The 20011-nt window shown below is 47.7% G+C and overlaps 7 protein-coding genes across 7 annotated transcripts; all 7 read right to left on the bottom strand.

Annotated features, from left to right (window-relative positions):
• Nucleotides 1-306: 306 nt before the first annotated feature.
• Nucleotides 307-1538, bottom strand: BJ212DRAFT_1501776 (uncharacterized protein; the record flags this gene model as incomplete). The annotated part of the gene is made up of 6 exons (XM_041341586.1): nucleotides 307-856; nucleotides 910-933; nucleotides 989-1073; nucleotides 1130-1193; nucleotides 1341-1383; nucleotides 1440-1538. The coding sequence occupies 6 exons, from the start codon at nucleotides 1536-1538 to the stop codon at nucleotides 407-409; spliced, it is 765 nt and encodes a 254-aa protein (XP_041193239.1). The 3' UTR covers nucleotides 307-406.
• A 2144-nt stretch (nucleotides 1539-3682) lies between these two features.
• Nucleotides 3683-3914, bottom strand: BJ212DRAFT_1242007 (uncharacterized protein; the record flags this gene model as incomplete). The annotated part of the gene is made up of 2 exons (XM_041329604.1): nucleotides 3683-3765; nucleotides 3815-3914. Coding segments are annotated over 2 exons (183 nt in total), but the record flags the coding sequence as incomplete, so codon positions are not given.
• A 2562-nt stretch (nucleotides 3915-6476) lies between these two features.
• BJ212DRAFT_1352413 (uncharacterized protein) lies at nucleotides 6477-9035 on the bottom strand. Its single transcript, XM_041335561.1, has 2 exons — nucleotides 8771-9035; nucleotides 6477-8715 (listed from the first exon to the last, which is right to left on the bottom strand). Exons 1-2 carry the CDS (start codon nucleotides 8957-8959, stop codon nucleotides 6889-6891), a joined length of 2016 nt encoding a protein of 671 aa, XP_041193241.1. The 5' UTR covers nucleotides 8960-9035; the 3' UTR covers nucleotides 6477-6888.
• Nucleotides 9036-9744, bottom strand: BJ212DRAFT_1352414 (uncharacterized protein). The gene has a single exon (XM_041335562.1). It carries the CDS (start codon nucleotides 9610-9612, stop codon nucleotides 9388-9390), a length of 225 nt encoding a protein of 74 aa, XP_041193242.1. The 5' UTR covers nucleotides 9613-9744; the 3' UTR covers nucleotides 9036-9387.
• A 3256-nt stretch (nucleotides 9745-13000) lies between these two features.
• Nucleotides 13001-13686, bottom strand: BJ212DRAFT_167206 (uncharacterized protein). Its single transcript, XM_041342546.1, has 3 exons — nucleotides 13479-13686; nucleotides 13293-13425; nucleotides 13001-13243 (listed from the first exon to the last, which is right to left on the bottom strand). The coding sequence occupies exons 1-3, from the start codon at nucleotides 13516-13518 to the stop codon at nucleotides 13042-13044; spliced, it is 375 nt and encodes a 124-aa protein (XP_041193243.1). The 5' UTR covers nucleotides 13519-13686; the 3' UTR covers nucleotides 13001-13041.
• A 610-nt stretch (nucleotides 13687-14296) lies between these two features.
• Nucleotides 14297-15887, bottom strand: BJ212DRAFT_1446801 (WD40 repeat-like protein; the record flags this gene model as incomplete). Its single annotated transcript, XM_041338301.1, has 4 exons — nucleotides 14297-14776; nucleotides 14841-15656; nucleotides 15706-15820; nucleotides 15847-15887. The coding sequence occupies 4 exons, from the start codon at nucleotides 15885-15887 to the stop codon at nucleotides 14297-14299; spliced, it is 1452 nt and encodes a 483-aa protein (XP_041193244.1).
• A 969-nt stretch (nucleotides 15888-16856) lies between these two features.
• BJ212DRAFT_1352449 (uncharacterized protein) lies at nucleotides 16857-18891 on the bottom strand. Its single transcript, XM_041335563.1, has 6 exons — nucleotides 18754-18891; nucleotides 18396-18701; nucleotides 18205-18343; nucleotides 17973-18152; nucleotides 17784-17923; nucleotides 16857-17689 (listed from the first exon to the last, which is right to left on the bottom strand). Exons 1-6 carry the CDS (start codon nucleotides 18766-18768, stop codon nucleotides 17255-17257), a joined length of 1215 nt encoding a protein of 404 aa, XP_041193245.1. The 5' UTR covers nucleotides 18769-18891; the 3' UTR covers nucleotides 16857-17254.
• Between the last annotated feature and the right edge of the window lie 1120 nt (nucleotides 18892-20011).

The following is a 20011-nucleotide window of genomic DNA, read 5'->3' on the forward strand; positions in this document are numbered from 1 at the left end:
CCTCCGCGAATTCCTCGTCACTGGCAAGATTGCCCTAGCAGGCTTAATTTTGGCTGCTGTAATCCAACGTGCCGTCCGAGTGCTGCTCAATGCTGCTGAGCGAGCACCCTGAATGAACAACGAACATCTTCGCATCAAGGACATCCTTGGGGCAGCAGACGTCGTCAAAGTGCCCCTGGCACCCAAGAAAGCTACGTGGGTTCTCATACGGGGAAGAGGGGGAAGATTCGAAGGGGGAAGCGCCTTCTGTAATCAAATGATATACTATACCTCGCTCGATATCTTGGCCAAATCAAGTGCCAGCACAACTGTCATGACGTAAGAACGTTAGCTATTTGTATTCTCTAGGGCTCTCAGAGGACTTGAACGTGGGGGTGTTGTCCCTTTAGGCCATAGGACACCGTAGTCAAGTACGCTTGATGACTCCTGCTACCCTCCCACTTGCTACTTTCTCGACATCGCGGCAAGTAAGACTGTACCTAGTCGTCCTCTTGACTGTCCCTCCCGATTCAATGATCCCCACGACAGTCTCATCTTGAATCATGTGGCGATTGACGATCCGTGAGTGCGATCCATTTGGAAGAAGTAGGAAACCATTGCCGGTGAATGTGTCGGCGTACACGTCGTCTATGCCATGCAGATGCGTCGTGTAAAGCTCCCCAGTAGTAATCACAACACTGCGAGGCTCCAGAAACAATGACAATAAAGGCGCTGGATCGATACTACGCCCCACCGATTCAGGGCCAACACTCAAACTGTCTTTATCCTTATTATATCGATAGTAATGGAAGATTGCATGTGATCCTAAGGAAATAGTTGCGACAACCGGGTGATATGAGGGACCGTCCTCGTGGGGCTTCAAATTGGACATTAATCATCAGTGTTGAAACGGGATATTCCGGATCATACCATGATGCCTTGTCCTGGATGGTACTTTTACGATGATGAGAGAGGTATAAAAATTATTCGTGAGATGCAATGATCTCACTTCGTTCAATATAACGTGATTGGGCCCTTTGTGTGGGGACTGGTCGAAGGTGCCAAGAAATCTGAGACGTCCTAGAACATCAGGACTATTATCGGACCGAATGGTTGAGATAGGCTACGCAAAGCTTGATAAACGACTCACAAATCATTCAGGAATGCGGGCAAGTCCTCGCGAAGCAGAATGTTCTTCTGGAGAACTTCACCCCCTATATGGAACAAATGAACCTGGGTGAGGGATTTCAAACAGCAGCGGATGACTCTACTCACCCCATAATTGCAGTCTAAATAAAAATAACGAATTAGCCGCCGGATTAGTGCCCACGTATCGATAGCGGTATACGTGACAAACCTACGATTGTGCAACGTCTTCCATTTCTGCTTTGGGGAATCTTCTATCTGACGACTAGCTAAGGAGCGCACCTAAGAAACTAACTTGTCCGGCTACAACTCACCTTCCGTAATAAATACTGCTCCTCATCTTCAGAGATGAAGTTTGGGATATAGAATGCAGCTGAAGTTCCCTGCAGGTGGTGTTCAGCAAGGAGGTTCATATTGGTATTACCTGAACCAAGAAGCGCCGCTGCGTTAGCTTGGGAATACACGATAAACAATTTTAATTGGCTGACCACGCTACCGATGACAACTACTTACTACTTCAAGTTATTACGTCATGCCTTTCGCTGCACTTCCACAAAACGGGCCACGTTTGTTTGGTCACATATGGTGTGCGGTTTGGGTGCGGTACATACAAACCCACCTCACACACCATTTTCGCTAGACCGAGAAGACTTATAACTACTCCGACTATGTCCTTGAGCAAAGAGTTTTGCCTTAGTCGGGCTACGCGGTCACTCCATCTCAGGCTACTTCATCTTTAGTCCGCCTGTCTCAGACGATTTGATTTGTCTTAATATTCCATTTGTGACAAGTCCTTTAGGGACCTTCGGTGCGAGCTATCTCCATCGATGAACGTCGAACGTCTACGGACTGGCTGGATGTTGAGGTATTCGTATGGCTACTGCTTCTACGATCCGTTCTCACCGCATCTCATCAGATATAACCGTGATGGCAAAATTTATGACCATTTACGTTTCGACATGCGATCCGTGTATTTTTATGGTTAATATAGGCTTCACAGCCAGTGCTGCGCTTCCAAATTCTTCGCTTGTATGGGACCATATATCAAATATTGGTTAGCCAAACATAGCTATGTCAGGTGTGTCGCATGGCATGCGCACGGAGACACCAAATGAGAAAGCAAGGGCTAATTTGCCTGTAGCAATGGCACTGGTATTGCGAATCTCGGACCTGGAGATGTTTCCAAATCAAAATAACATCCTCGCGGGGTCCTCGAATAGTATGTCAATGACTGTCATGTGCAGCACTACTGTCTAATACTACAGTCTTGTGCGAAAGTCATGCATGACAATGACCATGCTCAAAAAGGAAGTCCTTCAACTTGATCGAGGGATCTTGCAGACACCTCAGACCTTCGTTCCCTGTTCTGTGTTCATGATGTGTCGTAGGAGACAAAGATTCATACATCAGATTCGAAGCCCTCAGCTAACCCCTGCACCTTAACAGAACCCTTCGAGGTGCCGATAATTTATTCCTCTCGTCATCAGATGGCAAAATGCGGCGCCAAAACGGCTCCGTGCGTTAACTAAATATACTTGACGTATCCGGTTAACTATAAGTTGAGTGTAAAGCTCTATCAGAAGCGTAGATTCGATAAACATACCCGACTCGAAGGGCACTTGAAAATATTGCATGAAATGGAGGAGTACAGCCAGGGAGTCGAAATGAAAATTCTGAATTACCAGACTCCGGTGCACTTCATTGAGGATATCGAGGCCCCATCAACAGCAGTTGTAATGCTTTACGACACCGTAGGACAAGGAACCGAATATAGGTTCTCGAAATCTCGAGCGAGATCCGGAAGATCGTGCATTATACATGGCGGCATTTCGTTTCATGCGACCAATGTACCAAAATTTGGGCTGTCGGACTATGACACCAGGTTGTGACCAGGTTGTCGTTTGCACACAACTGTAAGCACCGAGTAAGTGTCTGGTACCGAGCGTTCAAACTTGCGATCGACGGGCCTATCTGGATCTGTCTCATTGATTGGTGCCGTCACTGCTGCGGCTGTGACAATGAATGGCCAACGATGCGATGTCGTGGTTCAAACGTGTCACCTGTTCTTCTGGGTGACCCTCCCGCTTCAGATTACGAAGTGCGGTTATATATCATGGATGCCGAGACAAAATTTCCGAAATGATCGTGCTTATAAGTAATGCTTTTAAGGCGACGCAAGACAGCGCCAGTCGTTCGGTGGGCACTGGATAAAACAGAACAGGAAGCAAATTTAAATAGACAAAATGCTTGATGAAATACTATAAACAGGAGGCTGCATGCGTATTACTCAGGTGACTAGCCTATGTATATCTGATAAGTCCATGTCAAAGTAATCATAATGTTCACTTTCCCCTTCAGGATCTCTTTCATTGTACGGAAGCGGAATGAGCCGGCAGAACGTTCCGCGACGAAGAAAGATATAGCCACGAAAACGAGAACTGCATGAGGCGAACAAACGCAATCTGCAAGAAGTATAGTGATGTGGCTATTTTTGTTGTTCCGAACCACTGGAAAGAATCATTAATGGAGTTCTGTCTTGAATGAGATAGATGTCGTACACAGGGGTATAGACGCAGGGATAGCCCCGGCGGTTGCAGTTACCACAACTAGGTCGACTGCCATCACATTTTAGTTTGCGACCTTGACAAACTCTCAGTACGCGTACTGGTACTTTATATCGCAAAAGCACCACCTCTACAAAATTGACAAGCCATGGCTGTCCTACGCGGGACCCGTGGGCTTGAGTCGTCATCCATAGGATTGTAATTATATTGACCACTAGTAGCCTGAGGAGCGTCAAACGGGAACTGGTATACGAGCTGTGTGCACGTACATGTGAGGACATTAGGACGGTATTATCGTTTAACGGAGAGCGACGTCTACGAGAAGCAGAAAAGGAGAACGATGCAGAGAGGAGGGGCAGGAATAGCTGGTGCAATTTATGATGTCCCTAGCGAATTTAACGCTGAACCAGCCTCGTATAAGTCGGGTAAATACGTATTTCCATCTGTACAGCCCGTATAGCCAGAACCCGCTTCGGTGTTGTTATTTTAAATATTGCACTAGTATGAAAACTTAGATGCTACATCGGGAAGAGATAGCTGAGGGCCAAGATCTGACCGCGCTATCATGAGCAGCCCCAAAATGCCACGTGCCAATAAGACGATCAAGAAGACGTACATGTGTCCTGATTCCAGGCTGTTTCTACGAAGCTTCAATTAACCAATCAAATGGTAATGGACCAAGTGGCGAAAGGCCATGAACCGGAGGTAGGCTTCTTATCAAACCGATCAAGCCAGAAAAGCCGAGGGTGCTTTCCACTGGCACGCCAAATCCCTGCAGGCCACGGAGAGGGTCCAAGTTGTGGTGTATCTATACCCGATATTAAAGAAACTGCCGAGTCCGTCGAATACCGTTCGAAGGGAATCCATTCAATGTGAACACGATCTAAGATCGTCTCTTTTGAATTTGTCAATTCAAGTTGGAGACTCGGTCATGCCACGCTTAGTCACCTTGCTGACATCAGCTTTTCTTCTGCAGCAAACACGTTACTTGATTGATATTTCCCGGCCCCGGCTGACACGATCCAGGCTACTAATCGCGAAACTTGAGACTGTGAGTGTTCATAGACCGTTATCCCCGACACCAGGCCTGGCTGTTGCACAGTGTTTTCTGAAACTCCGGTGTCGAGTCGTTTCCATTTCAAAAGGAGTTTTCGGTGATGAAATTTCTCTAAGTAGCGCGTTATTGAATTTCAAGACATTGGGCGTTAATGGTGTCTACTCGGTCATCAATAGCTGGTGTTATGGACACTTGTCTGCGCCCACACCGATCGATGGTATCAAATTCCGCAGAAGATTTCATCGCGCTGGAATTTGATCCGACGCGATGACTGGACCAGTATACCGCATAGTGAGTCCAACATCGACGTGTCTCTTGGATAAATGAAGTCACAAGTTTCCTCGTCCAAACTCAGCAAAGTAACAGAGGACCTGTAAGTGTAAGTGGTAATTCTACGCCGCATACACGTATTTCGATTAGCTTAGCTGTAATCAAGATACAAATAGAACCAAGATCTCTCTGGCAAGCGTTTTCATCACAAGACAACACGTATATGACCATTAAGTATTTCCTCTTCTAGGAGATGCCAATTACGGAGGCATTGGTGCGGCTGTCAGGGGTTGTGGTAATATGTGGTGGGGTGGTCATGAACTACAGCGTTTCCATGACTGAAAAAGCAGGGACAGCCAAGATTTGAAAGGCCTATCTGTACCTGAAACCAGAACGGTAGGGGGATCGGGCTTCAAGAAGTCCACGTGCAACCCAAAAAGTGCGGGGAAATGAATGGTGCTACTCTTGATGCATTTCTGATGTGCCGATGGCCAATATCTTGATGAACTGCAAACTCCGCCATCACGGGGCAGAATCTATCAGGGTTAGCTACGACACAGTCCTCCTGAGGGTATAGCCTGGTATAGCCCGGTATTTCGCTATCGTTTGTTGTAACCAAGCTAAAACCATGTTGCGATCTCATTATAGGCTATTAAAGGCCAGCGCCTGCCAGCGTTGGAGGTAGCGCATCATTACTCAAGCTGGCTTCAGGAATTTTTTCACCGATAAATATAACCCACCGTGGCGGACTAGCCCACCTTGACTCCCCCTAGTAGCCCGAGTCCGATTCTCCGCAAAGCAGGGTGCACCCAGCGCTTACTTCCTGACCACTTCCCATACAACGGTAATTGCGTGCTTGTCTCGATCTGTTCCGATGGTCTATCGATGTATGCGAACCAATAAAAAAGCCAATCCTCATGCCTTTGTTGCCTTGAAGCCGCTGGCAATGATTTCGGCCCCGCTGGCCCGCGGTATAATCGTAATTCATCTGATCCACGCGACAATCTGATAAACACATCGACGACGAGATCGTCCGCCTTTGTAATGTGCGGGGCATGCGTATGAAGTGCTTGCCGCGGGACTGGCCTAATGCATGCTCCAGACAACATACTCATTGCATGTAATAGTCTATAGGGTGCAGCCCTAGTGGACGACACAGAAAGCGTTTTTTTTTTCACAACCTCCCGCAGTACGACTTTCATAAGCGCTGTTTACTGCGGAACATAGTTCGCCCGTTTAGAGCGGAAAAGATTTATTTATCTTCTCAGAATCCACATCTCAGAGGGTCAGTTTGAAGAGGTTCGAAGATGGGAACGCTGATTTAATGAGTCTCAAGATCATGCATGCACTTTTGCTCGCCTCAGCCGCCGAGGGGATCGCGTATCCGTTAGAACGCATCATTTCAGATCATCTCGTGAGTCGTGGGTGTTCTGTTGTTGCCAGTATTCTATTGTTGGAGATCAAATTTTTTCAATGATTAGAATATCACGCGGCCAATAATGACTTGCCTGCATACGATTCATGAAGTAGTAACGAGATGTATAATTGTGATCAGGTACAGTGCTGAGTACATATCGGATAATATAATCAGATCGTTAGTTTGTACAAAACCGCAATGACTTCAGTGTATCATATCAATGGCGAAAAGATGATAGGTGAAGATGAGGATGAGTTAAACGCGACCAAGGAGCAAAGGGGCGTTCAATAAATAGATTAACGCAATGTACCCACTAACCACTTGCGAAGCGAAAAAAACCAGGAAGATAGATTCATGCCTTGTGAGGGGGGCGGATATATTGCGAGATAGATAAGGTAGGAATGGCTCGGTGTCGGAGCAGAGATGTCTCGGACATTATTCTGCACTGGGAGCAATCAGGCTCTGATTCGCCACCCATCGCCCTTTCTGCGCTCTCGGCCAACGCCCCCGAATGCCTCTCGTACAACAAGCCATAAAGCGGTGGATGAAATCGAATCCTTGATCTCCTCAGCGGTAAGCGTCAACTCGCCCGAATTAGAGGCAGTTCGGATAACGCCCTGCGCAGTAACTACACGACGGTGCACCGCAAGGCGCTCAACTTCTATGTCTGGCAACGGAAAGGGGACTTTCAGGAGTCCGACGACTTTGGGATGGTGTGGGGTAGGTGCAAGTGTGGCAACTTTCAGTCGGACGGTATGGTCTTGCTGCTCTGCGGAACTGTGCATTGGTGGCGAATGACCTGTGCGTTGTACCATGAGAGTACACGTCCAAGGCGTCTCCGAATCCTCGGCTTCACTGTCATCACCAGAATTGTCCACGCTGCAAGCGCTACTTCCAGTGCTAATGCTACCATCCGAGCTTGTACTGTGGTGCGAGGACCTTGACTGACTATGGCTTATTGATGAAGCATGGAGACCAGATGGAGGGTTACACAAACGAGATGGGGATTTGTGAACCGACCTCGCCAATAGCGGTTCGGATGTCACAACCGCGCTTCCGCGGCGGCTGACGCTCCCACTCTCGGGGCCTTGCGCCGGCGATCTCCTATCAGTACGGGACTTCCTACCCCGCCCCTTCTTCTTTTTCAGTCCTCGTGACCACTCAAAACGCACCTCCACCTGCGGAGCACTGGCTTCAGAGAGATCCCCGCGCCCATTTGCACCCAACCTGCCCATCATCCCGTTCAAGAGGCCTGTGTCTGTGCCCTTCAACCATTTGCGGACAACCCAAACATACTTGGTGGGTCGGCCCTTGAGTGGAGATATTGACGGATAAAGGGAAGCTTGGATACCGAGGACAGGAGGACAGAGTGTGACAGTAGACGAAATTCCTGACAACGAGGTGGGTGGGAGGTTATCATTAAAACGAGGTGCATCCACACCTTGAGGACTCGACGGGGGTATGTCATGCGATCCGCGAGACGACAGGCGGGTTATGCTTGGTAAACCCTGCAAATCGGTAGGAGCTATCGGCACCACTAATGGGAGCGTTCGTGAAGGCGTGTCTTTTTTCTTGAACATCTTAGTAAACAGCTTTTTAGCGCCTCCGCGCTGGGGCTGTGCGTTGCTAATTATAGTATCTTCCAGGATAGCGGGGGTAAGGGTAAAGCTGGGTTTACGAGGGATATCCGTGTGTGACGAGGGCGAAAGGGCAGCGGCGAAAACTTCGGGTGTAACAGCCCTACTGCTCGAAGAGTGAGGGCGTGGCATAGGGAACAAGCCTAGTTCTCGTTTGGAATCATCAACGCTAGTGCGCGCGCTGCCACTTGGTGGTAAAGCACCTAGCAACGGAACAGCGCCCCAAACTTCGATAGGTTCGAGGACGGCCAGACCAAGAATTTCCAAACCTCTCTTGGCGAATTTAGCCACTTTGGCATCAGTGCCAGCATCCACTATGACATTGGTCATGACATTGTGAGCTTGAAGATTGTAAAGCGGAATAATCATGCGACGCCCCGAACTCGTAGTTGACGACGAAGCAAATGAGGATATAGAGGATGCAGATGTGTAAGCTGAAAACGCAGACGACTCTGACTGGCCGGAAGGCGTTCTTCGAAGATCAATGGAATCAGCGGTGGTGTCAGCTGCATCTGGAGCTGAATGGTCAAGGGCCTGGACGGTCGCATGGGGTCGATCATGACGAGATTGCGGGGGTACAAGTTGAACCTGGAGATTGAGCGGGTGATTTGATTTACTCGGTGGAGGTCGTACAACAATGAAAGTCTAAATGATATATACAAGTTGTTGAGCCTTTCAAATTCGACAGTATGAGACGCACCTCATTTACGAGTTTCTCCCTCTTGTCTTTTTTCTTCGACTTGAAATCACTAGCAGTGTAGTCCGGTGGCTGAAAATTAGCATCTGGCTCTGGAGTGTCACTGTTTGGAGTTGAAAGCGACTGGTGTGAGCGTTGCTCCTGGCTCGGTTGTTGAACAGATATTAGGAAGGACGAGAAACTGGAGAACATGATTGTCGTTTAGGAACAAGGGCGAACCCGGAACACTCAAAGGACCATTAAGGATCAGTAGGAAGTTGAAGGTCTTGAATATCTTGCCAGCTAGCTATGTACGTACAGTTATTATGACATTGATTACTTCATACTCCGTCGGCACTGCGGCTACAGCAACAAATACGGGTCACGTAAACAGTCATGCATACAAGGAGGCCTCTCTCAAGAGGAGCCCTGTCAACCGAAAAGCTGCGCCCGCAGAACCGTGTTGAACATGGAGGTGTATAATTATCGATGCTGAAGGAATCACATGCACAGCTGCATTCAAAATGCTAGCTGCGGCGGCCTCCGCCAAAACTTTGCCACAACAAATCTTAGATACCTAGTTACTTACAGTAACACAGGCACATAATGATGGTACCGCGCCACCGACAGCCTACAGGCCATCATCTTTTCAACTTGAGATATCCATATGGTAAAACTCCGAGAGGAGGGGAAATAATTGCTACTATACCGGCCCTGAGTGGGGCTGCGAACCTCAAGAAAGTGGACGCGCCTAGCAAACCTAAAAGATGGATGAGTAAGTACTCAAGTGATGTACGTAGCGTATACGTGGCATGGTTATAGCGGAGGTCGTGTAGGCTTGGGTCATCAAGCTTCAAGGATGACATCAAACAGGGTGAGGTACTCGATTCACCTCGAGTTGCCTGGCAGGTTACAGCTGGAGTGTGTAGATATTAGAACTCTTGCTTGCATCGATGGTTGTAGAAATCAACTCACTCCAGACTACGGTATATCTCGTTGGCCAAAGGGTGCGCTTGGCCGGCGTCGAACAATGCTGACTTGTATCTCTACTGCAGGCTGGCTAGCGCCTACCGAATCGTTGCTTCCAGTCATCGTCTAGTCTCCCTACGCAGACCTTAGACAAAAGAACAAGTTTTCCGAGGGGTGTCTTGACTTGCTGAATTGCTGTCGCTCAAACAAATCACATACGATTTCCAGCGCAACATCAAAAGCGAAATACACGCCCGAATCGGCCGTCAGAACTCAACTATGACTCAATGAGTTCCTCTATTAATATTGTCGTCCGATGTGATTCCAGTCAACGCACCTTATAAGGGAATGCAGGTAATTTGGGAAACCCGTTCTGCCAATGGATCATGATTCCTAAAATTACACTGCATGCCCTCCGGAGGCGCAACGTGCTCGACTCGGAAGTTGTCTTCCGACGTCTAATGGGATGTATATTGTAGTCATAATCAGGTATTGAGAGTTATAGGAAGCACAGATATACTACTTACACAGATGGAGATGAGTCCACTGTGCGCAACTGGAAATATGCGTTCACCCGCCATTCACCAAGTTCAGTCCACCTCCTCCGAGCCCCGGGAGAAGCGCAATTCCGGTATCCAACTGTAGCCACGAAGGTCGAGTAGCCCCAGCATTGACGCATTGATGCGTTCCTAGAAGTCAACAATTGATATACGAACACGCAGCAGTCAAGGTGCTGCAGAACTCACATCTTCAACCGACACACCGTCTACCCGTAAATGAGGCACCTATATGTTATCGGTTCCACCGCAGCCCGCAGCCTAGCCAGGGAACCAAGTCGTAGGCACCGCGCGATTTCCAACAAAAATTCCAACACGTTTGTCTTGTGGGCCATGTACATGTGACACCGATCGAAATTGACAGTTGCGACAAAGTTACGGTGCCGTTTCCTTAATTGTAGTTTTGATTACTGGCAAAGATGTGCGTCTCCGGCCAGTTCGTGAACCATTTGTCATGGAAATGTCCAGCCAGTTGACAAGTCTGATAAACACTGTGGGCACTCTTGTGTAGTTGTGTAAGTGGTGAGAAAGAAAATGTTTGCTTGATTGTAGATAGTTTTTTTCGGGTGGAAAGGGGCAAACCCGGCCGGCCCCGACCTGTCCAAATTTGACATGAGCGAGACCCAGCACTGAGCAGGTCGTTGCAGCCACCCGGGCCCCGGTAGTAGACTGGTAGGGATGTGACTATGTAGCTAAGTGGCCGAGTACAAATATAGTAGAAATTGTAATGTAGGCTGCGCACTGCACAGGAAAGGGAGTAGTGGGTAGAGAAAGAAAATCCAAAATGGCAGCAGGCTGGAGACAGGGCGTCAGGGCTTGATGGAGCCTGGGCGCTGTGTAGTAGGTGGAGAAGAGAATCCACATGCACAGCCGCTGCACGAAGTCCTTATTCTAACCCTACACTCGTACCTCGCTTCGGGGTAGAATTCCAATAAAAGTGAACGCAATTGTGCCGCTAAGACCAACTTGAAGGCACACGTAACAGTTCTGGAAGGACACATAGTAGTCGATGTTATTTGGGCAACTGTACTGTGCACAATGACTCTTTGACAGGGCACGGTCATTCATGTCATCACCAGGCCTCCCGAGGGGTGCTTGAAACTGGCTATGCTTAGTTAAATGCAAGGTGATTGAGGTTACTGGGTATCCAGGTGCTTGCATTTACCATGGCTGATGCTTTGTTCAGTCTACATCCCATAAGACTTCAATTCACCGAAAATGAGGACCCAGATACGGTATCACGATTGAATTCGGCCGTAGATCTGCAGAGGGGTGCGGTAAATGACCACCATACGTATGCAATATCACAGAATTGTCGATTTAAGAGTGGGAGTGTGGTCAGTGGAAGCAAAAACTTTACTGTGAACCTGGAACCTGATGTACATGGAAGTCGAGAACGTCCAGCAGGGATAGTGGAAAGGACATATATAATATAGTCATACTGCGAAAGTATCAGATTAATGCTGAATAGTAGATTTTTACAACAAGCCTACGCGGTAGTAAACGCCCGCTCCACCATTCTATCGTGTTCGTTGGGTAATGCTGAACATTTCCTCAGCTAGAACGTTAACTTTCAGCAAACATATTGGTAACCTAAGATTTTGCAATGCAATACCGACTCACTCGTCATCCATTCGCGGCAACGCGAGGTCATCCGAAACTTGCAAACCAAGCTTCATAGTACACGAGTACCTCACGGTGACTTACTTGATATTCAGGGACCGACGTGGGCACCAGAACTGAGGATGCACGAAAGTGTTCGGTAGGATCTGTCGATGACTTCCTGCAAGAACGCATCATTAGTAACTGACGGCGAGCCCATTTTAACGGTGTATATAGTTTCAAACAGCTGACCATGTTTGGCGCCAATGACTTGAAAGTTATAGATATATCGTTTTCAAACACTGCAGTCCCGAAGACTTGAACCAAGGACGTCCCGTTTAACTCTGAATTAAGGGTTCGGGGCTGTATTCTAAGCACCTTGGTAAACCTGGACTGGAGTAGATCGCATGGAAGGTTCCCTGTGACTTGAAAATGAGAACTGTGGGCATCTATGCATGACTCCATGAGATGACTCACTTCGTGCCCATAACAATGACATGTATATGAACGTGGTACTAGTGCAAAGGACCGAGTCAGGGTATCATCATCAGCAAAAGTACTGCTCTAAATATTTGCGTTAGCCACAAAACATAGCAAACACTGGGCGTGGACGTACCGGGTCTTATACCCAGGTTACCCTTTTGACATCCGCCGCAAAGTCGGCGGCAGAAAGTACACGCCAAGTCAATCGTCCGGGAGTCGCGGCTGCACCATTTGTGACTGAAAGAAGGATAGGAATGCAGGGGAAGAGTCAAAGAGTATGGGCGCCATTTATGAAGGCGGCAGGTCCTGGAATAGCTTGAAACATCCAGCATGCCGTCCTGAGATACGAAGAAGTAAGAAGCAAGTGCTATGCACATGTTCTCATGACAGTATCGAGGTACGTGCGCATGACGAGATTGACCATTCAAGAGACTCTCTTTCCAGAAATCTGTATGTTCACTGTGTCAACATATGGAGCTTATCAAGCCAATAGTAAAATAAGGACCGCTAGCTTTCTCGTGATCATGATGGAATCTAGACATCGGGGCATGGTGTTGAAGTTGGACCAACGAGATACTGAGACGATAGACAAGGCCAGATAATCCAGTGTGAAATAGAGCATACCGTCCCCAAGGATAAAACAAAGCGACAGGCCATGGCAAAACAGGTGATAAAATATGCGTTTTATAATGGGGAGTCAGGCCTGACAAAAGGTAGGGTGACAGACCCCTCATTCCTGAGTCGCTCTTCGTCCTGACCCAGGATCATACCATCATCTATTATCCCGACATCTTCATCATCCGCATCCGTCAGGAACTCGGTAGCAGATGGGCCGTCGTCCTCGGAGAGGCGGATTTGGCCTTCCGTCCTCGTCCACGTTTGTAGTCTGTGCCTGTATAAGTTCGAATTATGTGGCACGAACATAATGATCGCACTGGTGGGATACTACTGCACGCAGGGCACTTGCGCGACGCCAGAATAAGTAAAGCAAGCACAACGTGCAAGTGGTGAAGATGAATATCAGGCCAAAATTTCCCAACGGCTGTGGCTTATTGCCTTCGTGAGGTTCTGTTTGAAGAAGTAGAACTGTGAGATTAGCGCTTGGAAACATGAGAGCTGACTGTGTGGCTGACCTCCAGGTGCTACGATACTAGGTGCCATATGAAAACAGAGCCAACTCCTTGATGAGACAGGCGGGAGGCAATGGGAAGAAGTGAATGAATGAGTATTATTCAGTTGTAATTAAGCTCCCACTATGGACAGCATTGAGGAATCCAGATCCTCTCTCCTCAAGATACATGAGATGCGGTTCACCAACCGACGTCATGTGACTACCGGGACAGTGGCTGTATAAGCAAAGCAATCTAATAATAATAAATATCCTCTAGTATGTAGACTCTGAAAAATCGATATACATGTAAGACCGACATTGGCAGGTATGTAGAGAACCACAGCTCGTCTCATTATCTGGATCAGGTTTTCTCGTCTCACATTACCGCTTAATCCGCTCTGGAAGATTGAGGCATCGACATTGGTCAGACTTAGCCCATAAAATCGTAACGGCTTTCATTCCCCAACAGATTGACAACATGCCTTGAGTTTATCCTGTGGAGCGATCGCCAGATAACGTCCGTTCGAAAAAATTTGTTGTAGAAGAACACTTTAATTCAGGACACGCTTACCACGTCCGTCATACGTACTAGGGTGAACCATATGGACAGCCCGAGCAGGGACAGAGCATAAGGGCGCTAATAATGACATGAAGACACCAGTCAGGTGAGTCCAAGGTATCCAAATAAGTATGTATGCAGATTTAGGAAGTCAGTAGGAAATCATTAACACTGGTATACGTGCAATAATATAGAAGCATGTGGGCGGCGTGCTGTGAATGAATAAGTACGTAGGTCTCAGTAGTAGTGGTACATACATCGTACGATGCTTATCGTATGGTAGACCTCAAGGTCATGTCACTGCCTTCATTTTTTTCCTTGTCATCGGGCGCGGACCAGACCCTAAACATCTTAATGGTCTCCTCCTTGGGACTGACAGTAAATACAGAACATCCGTCGGGGGCCATACAAGAATGGCCCACAGGAGCGGAGTGTGCTTTGATGTTAACAATTCGTTGGCAGGAAGGGTAAGAATGAACGGCGAGTGAGTTTTCTGCACCTACGGCTGATGGATTGGCCACCGGGTGTACGTTTGTTTGGGGTACAGCCCATGAAGATCCGTGAGTGCTCAACAGCTCCTTGCAGTGGTGGGACCAGTGCAAAGATGTGATGGTTGTCTGTAAGGAGATGGTATGCATGGGGGCAGGAGATGGCACCAACTTTCCGGTATTCCAAATGTGTATTTCACCGTCAGGGGAACCTCCTCCAGTTGCCAGCAAGCCATGTTGCCACGGACTCCATGATAAGGCCTTGAAAAACAAAAACAAAAAACAGATAATTGCCGCGGAAGGGTAATATCATCATGCTACATACCTTGACCGGACCCTTGTGCTTCATGCGGATATTTTTGTCGCCAGTCGTAAGAAGATCACTTGCTCTATGGTCCCATATGTGGACAATACCACTGTCATCTCCTGTGGCCAGATGGCGTCCGTCAACTGACCATTTCACACCGTGTACTCGGCGTTTATGGCCCATAATCCTGGCTATCTCAGCCTGCATCCGGATATCGAACAGGGTCACATTGCCGCCGGTCCTGCCAACAGCAAGGACATCGCCATTCCAGTGCATGCCTCCCATTCCATGTCCACCATCGACCCAGCCTACAAGCTGCATCCTTTTCTCTGCATCTATAACTCTGACATCACCAACTGTCGTCCCAAGCGCGAGGAGATAAGGTTTGGCTTTTCCACTCCAATCGATACTGTGGACCGTCCCGTCTGAAAGCGAGGAACGACACAAGTGAACTACTGCACGAGATTCAAGGTTCTGAAAATACACATCATATTTGAAAGCGACTCCGATGCAGTTGGTATGTGACCATGCCATTGGAGAGGCGAAAAGATCCGTAGACATCCCAGGTCCATCGAGGGCTAGTACAAAATGGTTCCGAGCCCCTAAATTGGCCTTTGCTGAGAGCAGAGATGCAGCCCGTGAAGTTGAAAACAATTCGGAGGCACTTCGGCGAAGCAATGAACGAAAACACCGGTCTGAAAAGAGTGAGGGAGAGTCGGTAGGACTTAATACACGGTCGTCAACTAGACCAAACGCTTTGGCGATACGATTTGTTCTCGGTGTAATATTCAATGGCAATGATGTTGAAGTTCGGACTGTCACAAATCGATCCCCCTAAATCACCTCTGTGTAGCATGCTATGTTGGCTAAGCGAAGTTCTTACGTTTATCTCCTCGACTGGAGTCTCCGGTACTAATGGTCTTGCCAAATCTTGTCCCAAGTCAAGCGAGGCCACGGAAACCCGCCTTCGCTTCCGGGTTGAGTATGTGCTCGAAACACTAGCGCGTGATGGAGTGCGCTTTACCGTGGTACACGTTGGGGTAATAGTATCTGTGACACTGCCATATTCACTGTGGATCTCATTAGTTGGCGTCCTGTAGATAACACGACTCGGAGAATACAGACTCGGACATAATAGTTTGGCGCAGTATGAAAAAAGGTATCCACAAAGTGAACAGGCAACTTCTGCTAAGTCCAGTCAAAATCCAGTGGCTCGTGATCGTGACGCGTCGTCAATCGTTGTTACGGTTAGAAAGGCAATCGGGGTGTTTGTTTGAGTCTAAAGGTACAGCCAAACAACCGCCTTCTATATCTGGCTTTCTGGCACGGGTTATGACCTCTGAAGCTCACTTCACAGTTTGATTCAATTGACCCGCCCAGGTTGGTTGGCGGGCACCGCGGTCATTTGAAACAGTTACTCCCTGGGTTCGTACCTATCATGCTATCGCCATGCCACCGCACTGCCGATACCCGCCAAGTTGCCTGAAGCTGGCCAGCACATCGGATGTTAATTTTTGCGACATCTTGTATGACACAGCCTACACTCCTTAGCGAAGAGCGCTGCTGGTTGTCAACTTCCTTGCCACCCTGTTTGGTCTCAAGCTGTTTTATAGATAAACACCCGGATCCATATTTGATTTTCCTTCAATGATTGTCGGACAAATGTAGGGACGTATGAATTTGGGAGGCAATATTGCGCCACTGCAGTTAGGTACACTCTGACAGGATCGATTAAAAATGCGACCTCTTTCTAGGGCACAGCTGCATCCTGGTGTCGATTGCTGTGGTGGTTATCATCTTCGAAACCTGACAAGTTACGTAAACTGGGGCATCGTCAAATTTTCAAAACGTCGTCAGCCTCACGTCGAGCGATCTCACTGGGCTTGCAAGGGTACCTGTCAGTACTTACTGGTACATAGCGTGGATATTGATCGTGTTCGATAACGAGTCAGATTGATTGAGTCCTGAAGACGAATGTTCATACCAAGCTGGACCGTATCGTGGGGGTGGAATAATAGAACAACCACCTAGACATCTCGTGGTAAAGTTGCATTTTAAATAGGAACAAGTTGTACATTACATTTAAGGCAGATAGAACTTCGCATATACATAAGAGCGTCTCCCCAGTGCCTGCTACTTCACGACATCACTGACACGACTAGTAGTTTTATCAACACTTTATTCCACGATACTGCAAAGTACTAGCATGCGAACAAAAAGCAAAGAAAAGGTGGCCTGACATAGCAACACTATTGACAACAAAGATTCCAGAGCTGCTTAGAAAGCAACAAAGCATGGACGGATTAAATAATTTCCTCGAGATCAAATATTAAGGTGAATCACACTGCAAATGTGATGTGTGGATCTAGACCGTCCCAGATAGAGCGTGAATTGATCAACCGACATGTGTTCTGTGAGTTGTGACTCATGGATCATTCATCATCCCCATCCTTTGGGAGAAGGAGCTTCTTGTTCGGGCGCTCATACGGGGTGCGTGGTGAAGAACGCCACTTTGGTTTGTAGGGTTCATCGGCAGCAGTGACGATCTGGTCAAGTGTTTCAAAGCGACCCTCCGATTCCGAACAATCAAGAGGTGCGATGAGTATTTTGCGACCAATCTTTGTACATCTTCTGTGCCTTGGATCATCAGTGATGGCGGTTTTCCCTTTCCGCAGCTGCTCTCTGAACTTGAGCAGTGGCAGAATATCTGAACGAGCGAACTCTGTCGGTGATGTCATCACCGACCAAACAAACTGCATCACGGCCAGCTCAGGAGTAGTGTAAACTGGACGCCCAGGTGAAGGCAGGCGAGGTATAACGTAGGATAAGGCGTCACGGGCTCTAGAGCCAAGTGGGGTGTGGGGTAGCTATCATTCCTGATCCAAAGGTCTTCGCCAATTCAGCCCAGTGAGATGTCTCAGCCTTGGCTGCTAGTTGGTCGTGATCCTTGTAAAATCGAACAGCGGAGATATTCAGAAAGCGAACGCCTTCGGGAGTAATGAGGATGTCGTGAGGGAGGAGAGATCCCAATAGAATTCCGTGTCTCTGGATATCAGCTACTGCTGCGAAAACAGCAGCACGGTCGGTAGGACACACACGACCTGTATGGTATGAGCACGAACAACCGTATTGCGTATAACCTCAGCTTACGTCCAATAATAGGTTCACACATGACACCGATGACCATTCTACTTTTGTAGACATGGGCAAGTAACTTGAAGGTGTAATGACTGACACCAGCCTCATTCATGAGCTTGTGGCCAAGACTCTCTGAAGCAACAAAATGTGACCAAAGTGCGTGTACGCCCATAAAGAGGTCGACTTCCATTCCTGTGGGAGGAGGTATGAGAATCATGGTCAAGAGGACATTACACGACATAACCTTCGTGTATTCCCTCCCATAACGCGCAGTCCACGATGCGAGTGACTTGTATATCATCCAAATTTACCTTCTTCGTCCAAACCGGGCATTTCAAACGAACAAACTCCTTTCTAGTGTAGATCAGGCTGTAGGTATTGTCCTGGGTAATCGTTTGTGAATAACGAATAGAGGATGATTTCAGTTACTCTCACCTTTTGTTTTACAAGATGTGCCCAATTATTCTCTGTACCGAACTGCAGATTATCGAGCATCGTCTGCAGCACTTCTTGTAGGTACAAAAAGGCCTCTCTGTCACATAAGAAGGGCCGAGTCGACAAGGATGTTTGAGAATAGTCGATGCCAGGACGGCGGTATGGTTCTGCTTGAATAGATAGGACTTCGCCATTCTTCCACAGATGATAGAAGCGCCCTTGGTCAGGGTCAGTATAGCCGCCTATTCGGAAAGTGAGATTTTCGAAATCGGTTGTCCGTCTGAGTTTGTGGATGGTGAGATCCTTCTACAGGCATGAGTCAGTTCTGCAAGAATTGTGGCGCAGGAGCTGGACCTACCCTTGCACACTCCATGCCGCTGACTTTGAGAGATCAAAACACGTTCTTTCTTGCTGTGTTTCATCGATATGATGGTCAATACTATTACTAGAGTTTCCCAGAATGGATGGTAGATGAAGCACGTGGCAGTACTTGATATATCCGTTCGGTGACGATCTTCAATACTTTCAGGTGAGATCGGGACCGTTTCAACCGTCTGTGGTTGACTTTGCTCATGAAATCGATCTATCCTATTGGATTGACGCAATCCAGCACAACCTGTATATAAGCCTGGCCAAGATTATGGTAGTTGAATGTCTTGTTTTCCCTATCCTTGGAATCCTGACGGGGATTCAGCCGACGCCACCGAAGCCTGTTGTTTAACTTCACTGCCCTGGTGAGTCCAAATATCACTGTTTTACATCTTCCCCCGAACAGATAATTACCTTAATTCGTCGTTGCTCCGCCAACATGGCCTCTGCTTTAAAGTGCGCAGTGAGTTGACAAAATGCACTTCATTACCCCTCGAAAAATATTAACGATGTGTGTCTCTCAAGCCTATTTCTGTACACTTCACGAGGTACGATTCTACGTACTCGAGCCTTGCTCTAGGGGCATGAGTGGACGACCTTGTCCATCCCCTCGAGTATCGGAGGATGCCAAATCTAGTTTGCCTTGCTCCAAATGTCTTGGCCGCTGAGTACGTCTTCCCTGGCAATCTTGTACTTCTGATATTTATTCACGCAGTCACCTTCTGCAAGTGAGGGCACTTCATCGTCGCAGCTGACAATTACCCGGCACAGATTTCTCTGGCGAGGATGATCTACGCTCGACCCCGCACGATAGCTGACATCTCAAACTCGTTCTACGATATCACCAGGAACACACAACTCGTCATATGTGTGATGTTTTAATTTATCTCATTTATTCTTACTCTATTTCAGGCTCCTAATCTCGCCAGCATTGTCTAACATTCTGTGTAGCATACTACCACCCAAGTCTTAGATCTAATCAGTGAGTATGAATTCTTGATAACTGAATGCACGTTGACATATGGCCTTTGATAAGACATCCACCAGTAATACCATCATTCCCATACGGCCTTAGACCTTAAACCACTTGCCTGGATAATCTGCCGCAGCCTTCAACCTCTCTACTTTAGGACCTATTTTACTAATGCTATAGGCACCATCTGCAGTGCATACACCATATTTTACCTGCTCGTCCATTAATAATTAATCAGACTCCCTTCTGCAATTTCACCCAAGATTTTTGTTCT

This window comes from Suillus subaureus (assembly GCF_016647635.1).
Source record: "Suillus subaureus strain MN1 chromosome Unknown BJ212scaffold_15, whole genome shotgun sequence".
NCBI classification, from domain to species: Eukaryota; Fungi; Basidiomycota; class Agaricomycetes; order Boletales; family Suillaceae; genus Suillus; species Suillus subaureus.

What these genes read in the sequence shown, in the direction of transcription:
- BJ212DRAFT_1352414 (XM_041335562.1), bottom strand. Translation starts at nt 9,612, where the DNA reads ATGTCATCCTTGAAGCTTGATGACCCAAGCCTACACGACCTCCGCTAT.
- BJ212DRAFT_167206 (XM_041342546.1), bottom strand. Translation starts at nt 13,518, where the DNA reads ATGGCACCTAGTATCGTAGCACCTGGAGGTCAGCCACACA. An exon ending in ACCTGGAGGTCAGCCACACA is followed by an intron (nt 13,426 to 13,478) that starts GTCAGCTCTCAT and finishes TTCTTCAAACAG; the next exon opens with AACCTCACGAAGGCAATAAG. An exon ending in CGTGCAGTAGTATCCCACCA is followed by an intron (nt 13,244 to 13,292) that starts GTGCGATCATTA and finishes ATACAGGCACAG; the next exon opens with ACTACAAACGTGGACGAGGA.
- BJ212DRAFT_1352449 (XM_041335563.1), bottom strand. An exon ending in CACATCTTGTAAAACAAAAG is followed by an intron (nt 18,344 to 18,395) that starts GTGAGAGTAACT and finishes ACGATTACCCAG; the next exon opens with GACAATACCTACAGCCTGAT. An exon ending in GTGTGAACCTATTATTGGAC is followed by an intron (nt 17,924 to 17,972) that starts GTAAGCTGAGGT and finishes CATACCATACAG; the next exon opens with GTCGTGTGTGTCCTACCGAC.
- BJ212DRAFT_1352413 (XM_041335561.1), bottom strand. Translation starts at nt 8,959, where the DNA reads ATGTTCTCCAGTTTCTCGTCCTTCCTAATATCTGTTCAACAACCGAGC. An exon ending in GGGAGAAACTCGTAAATGAG is followed by an intron (nt 8,716 to 8,770) that starts GTGCGTCTCATA and finishes TATATCATTTAG; the next exon opens with ACTTTCATTGTTGTACGACC.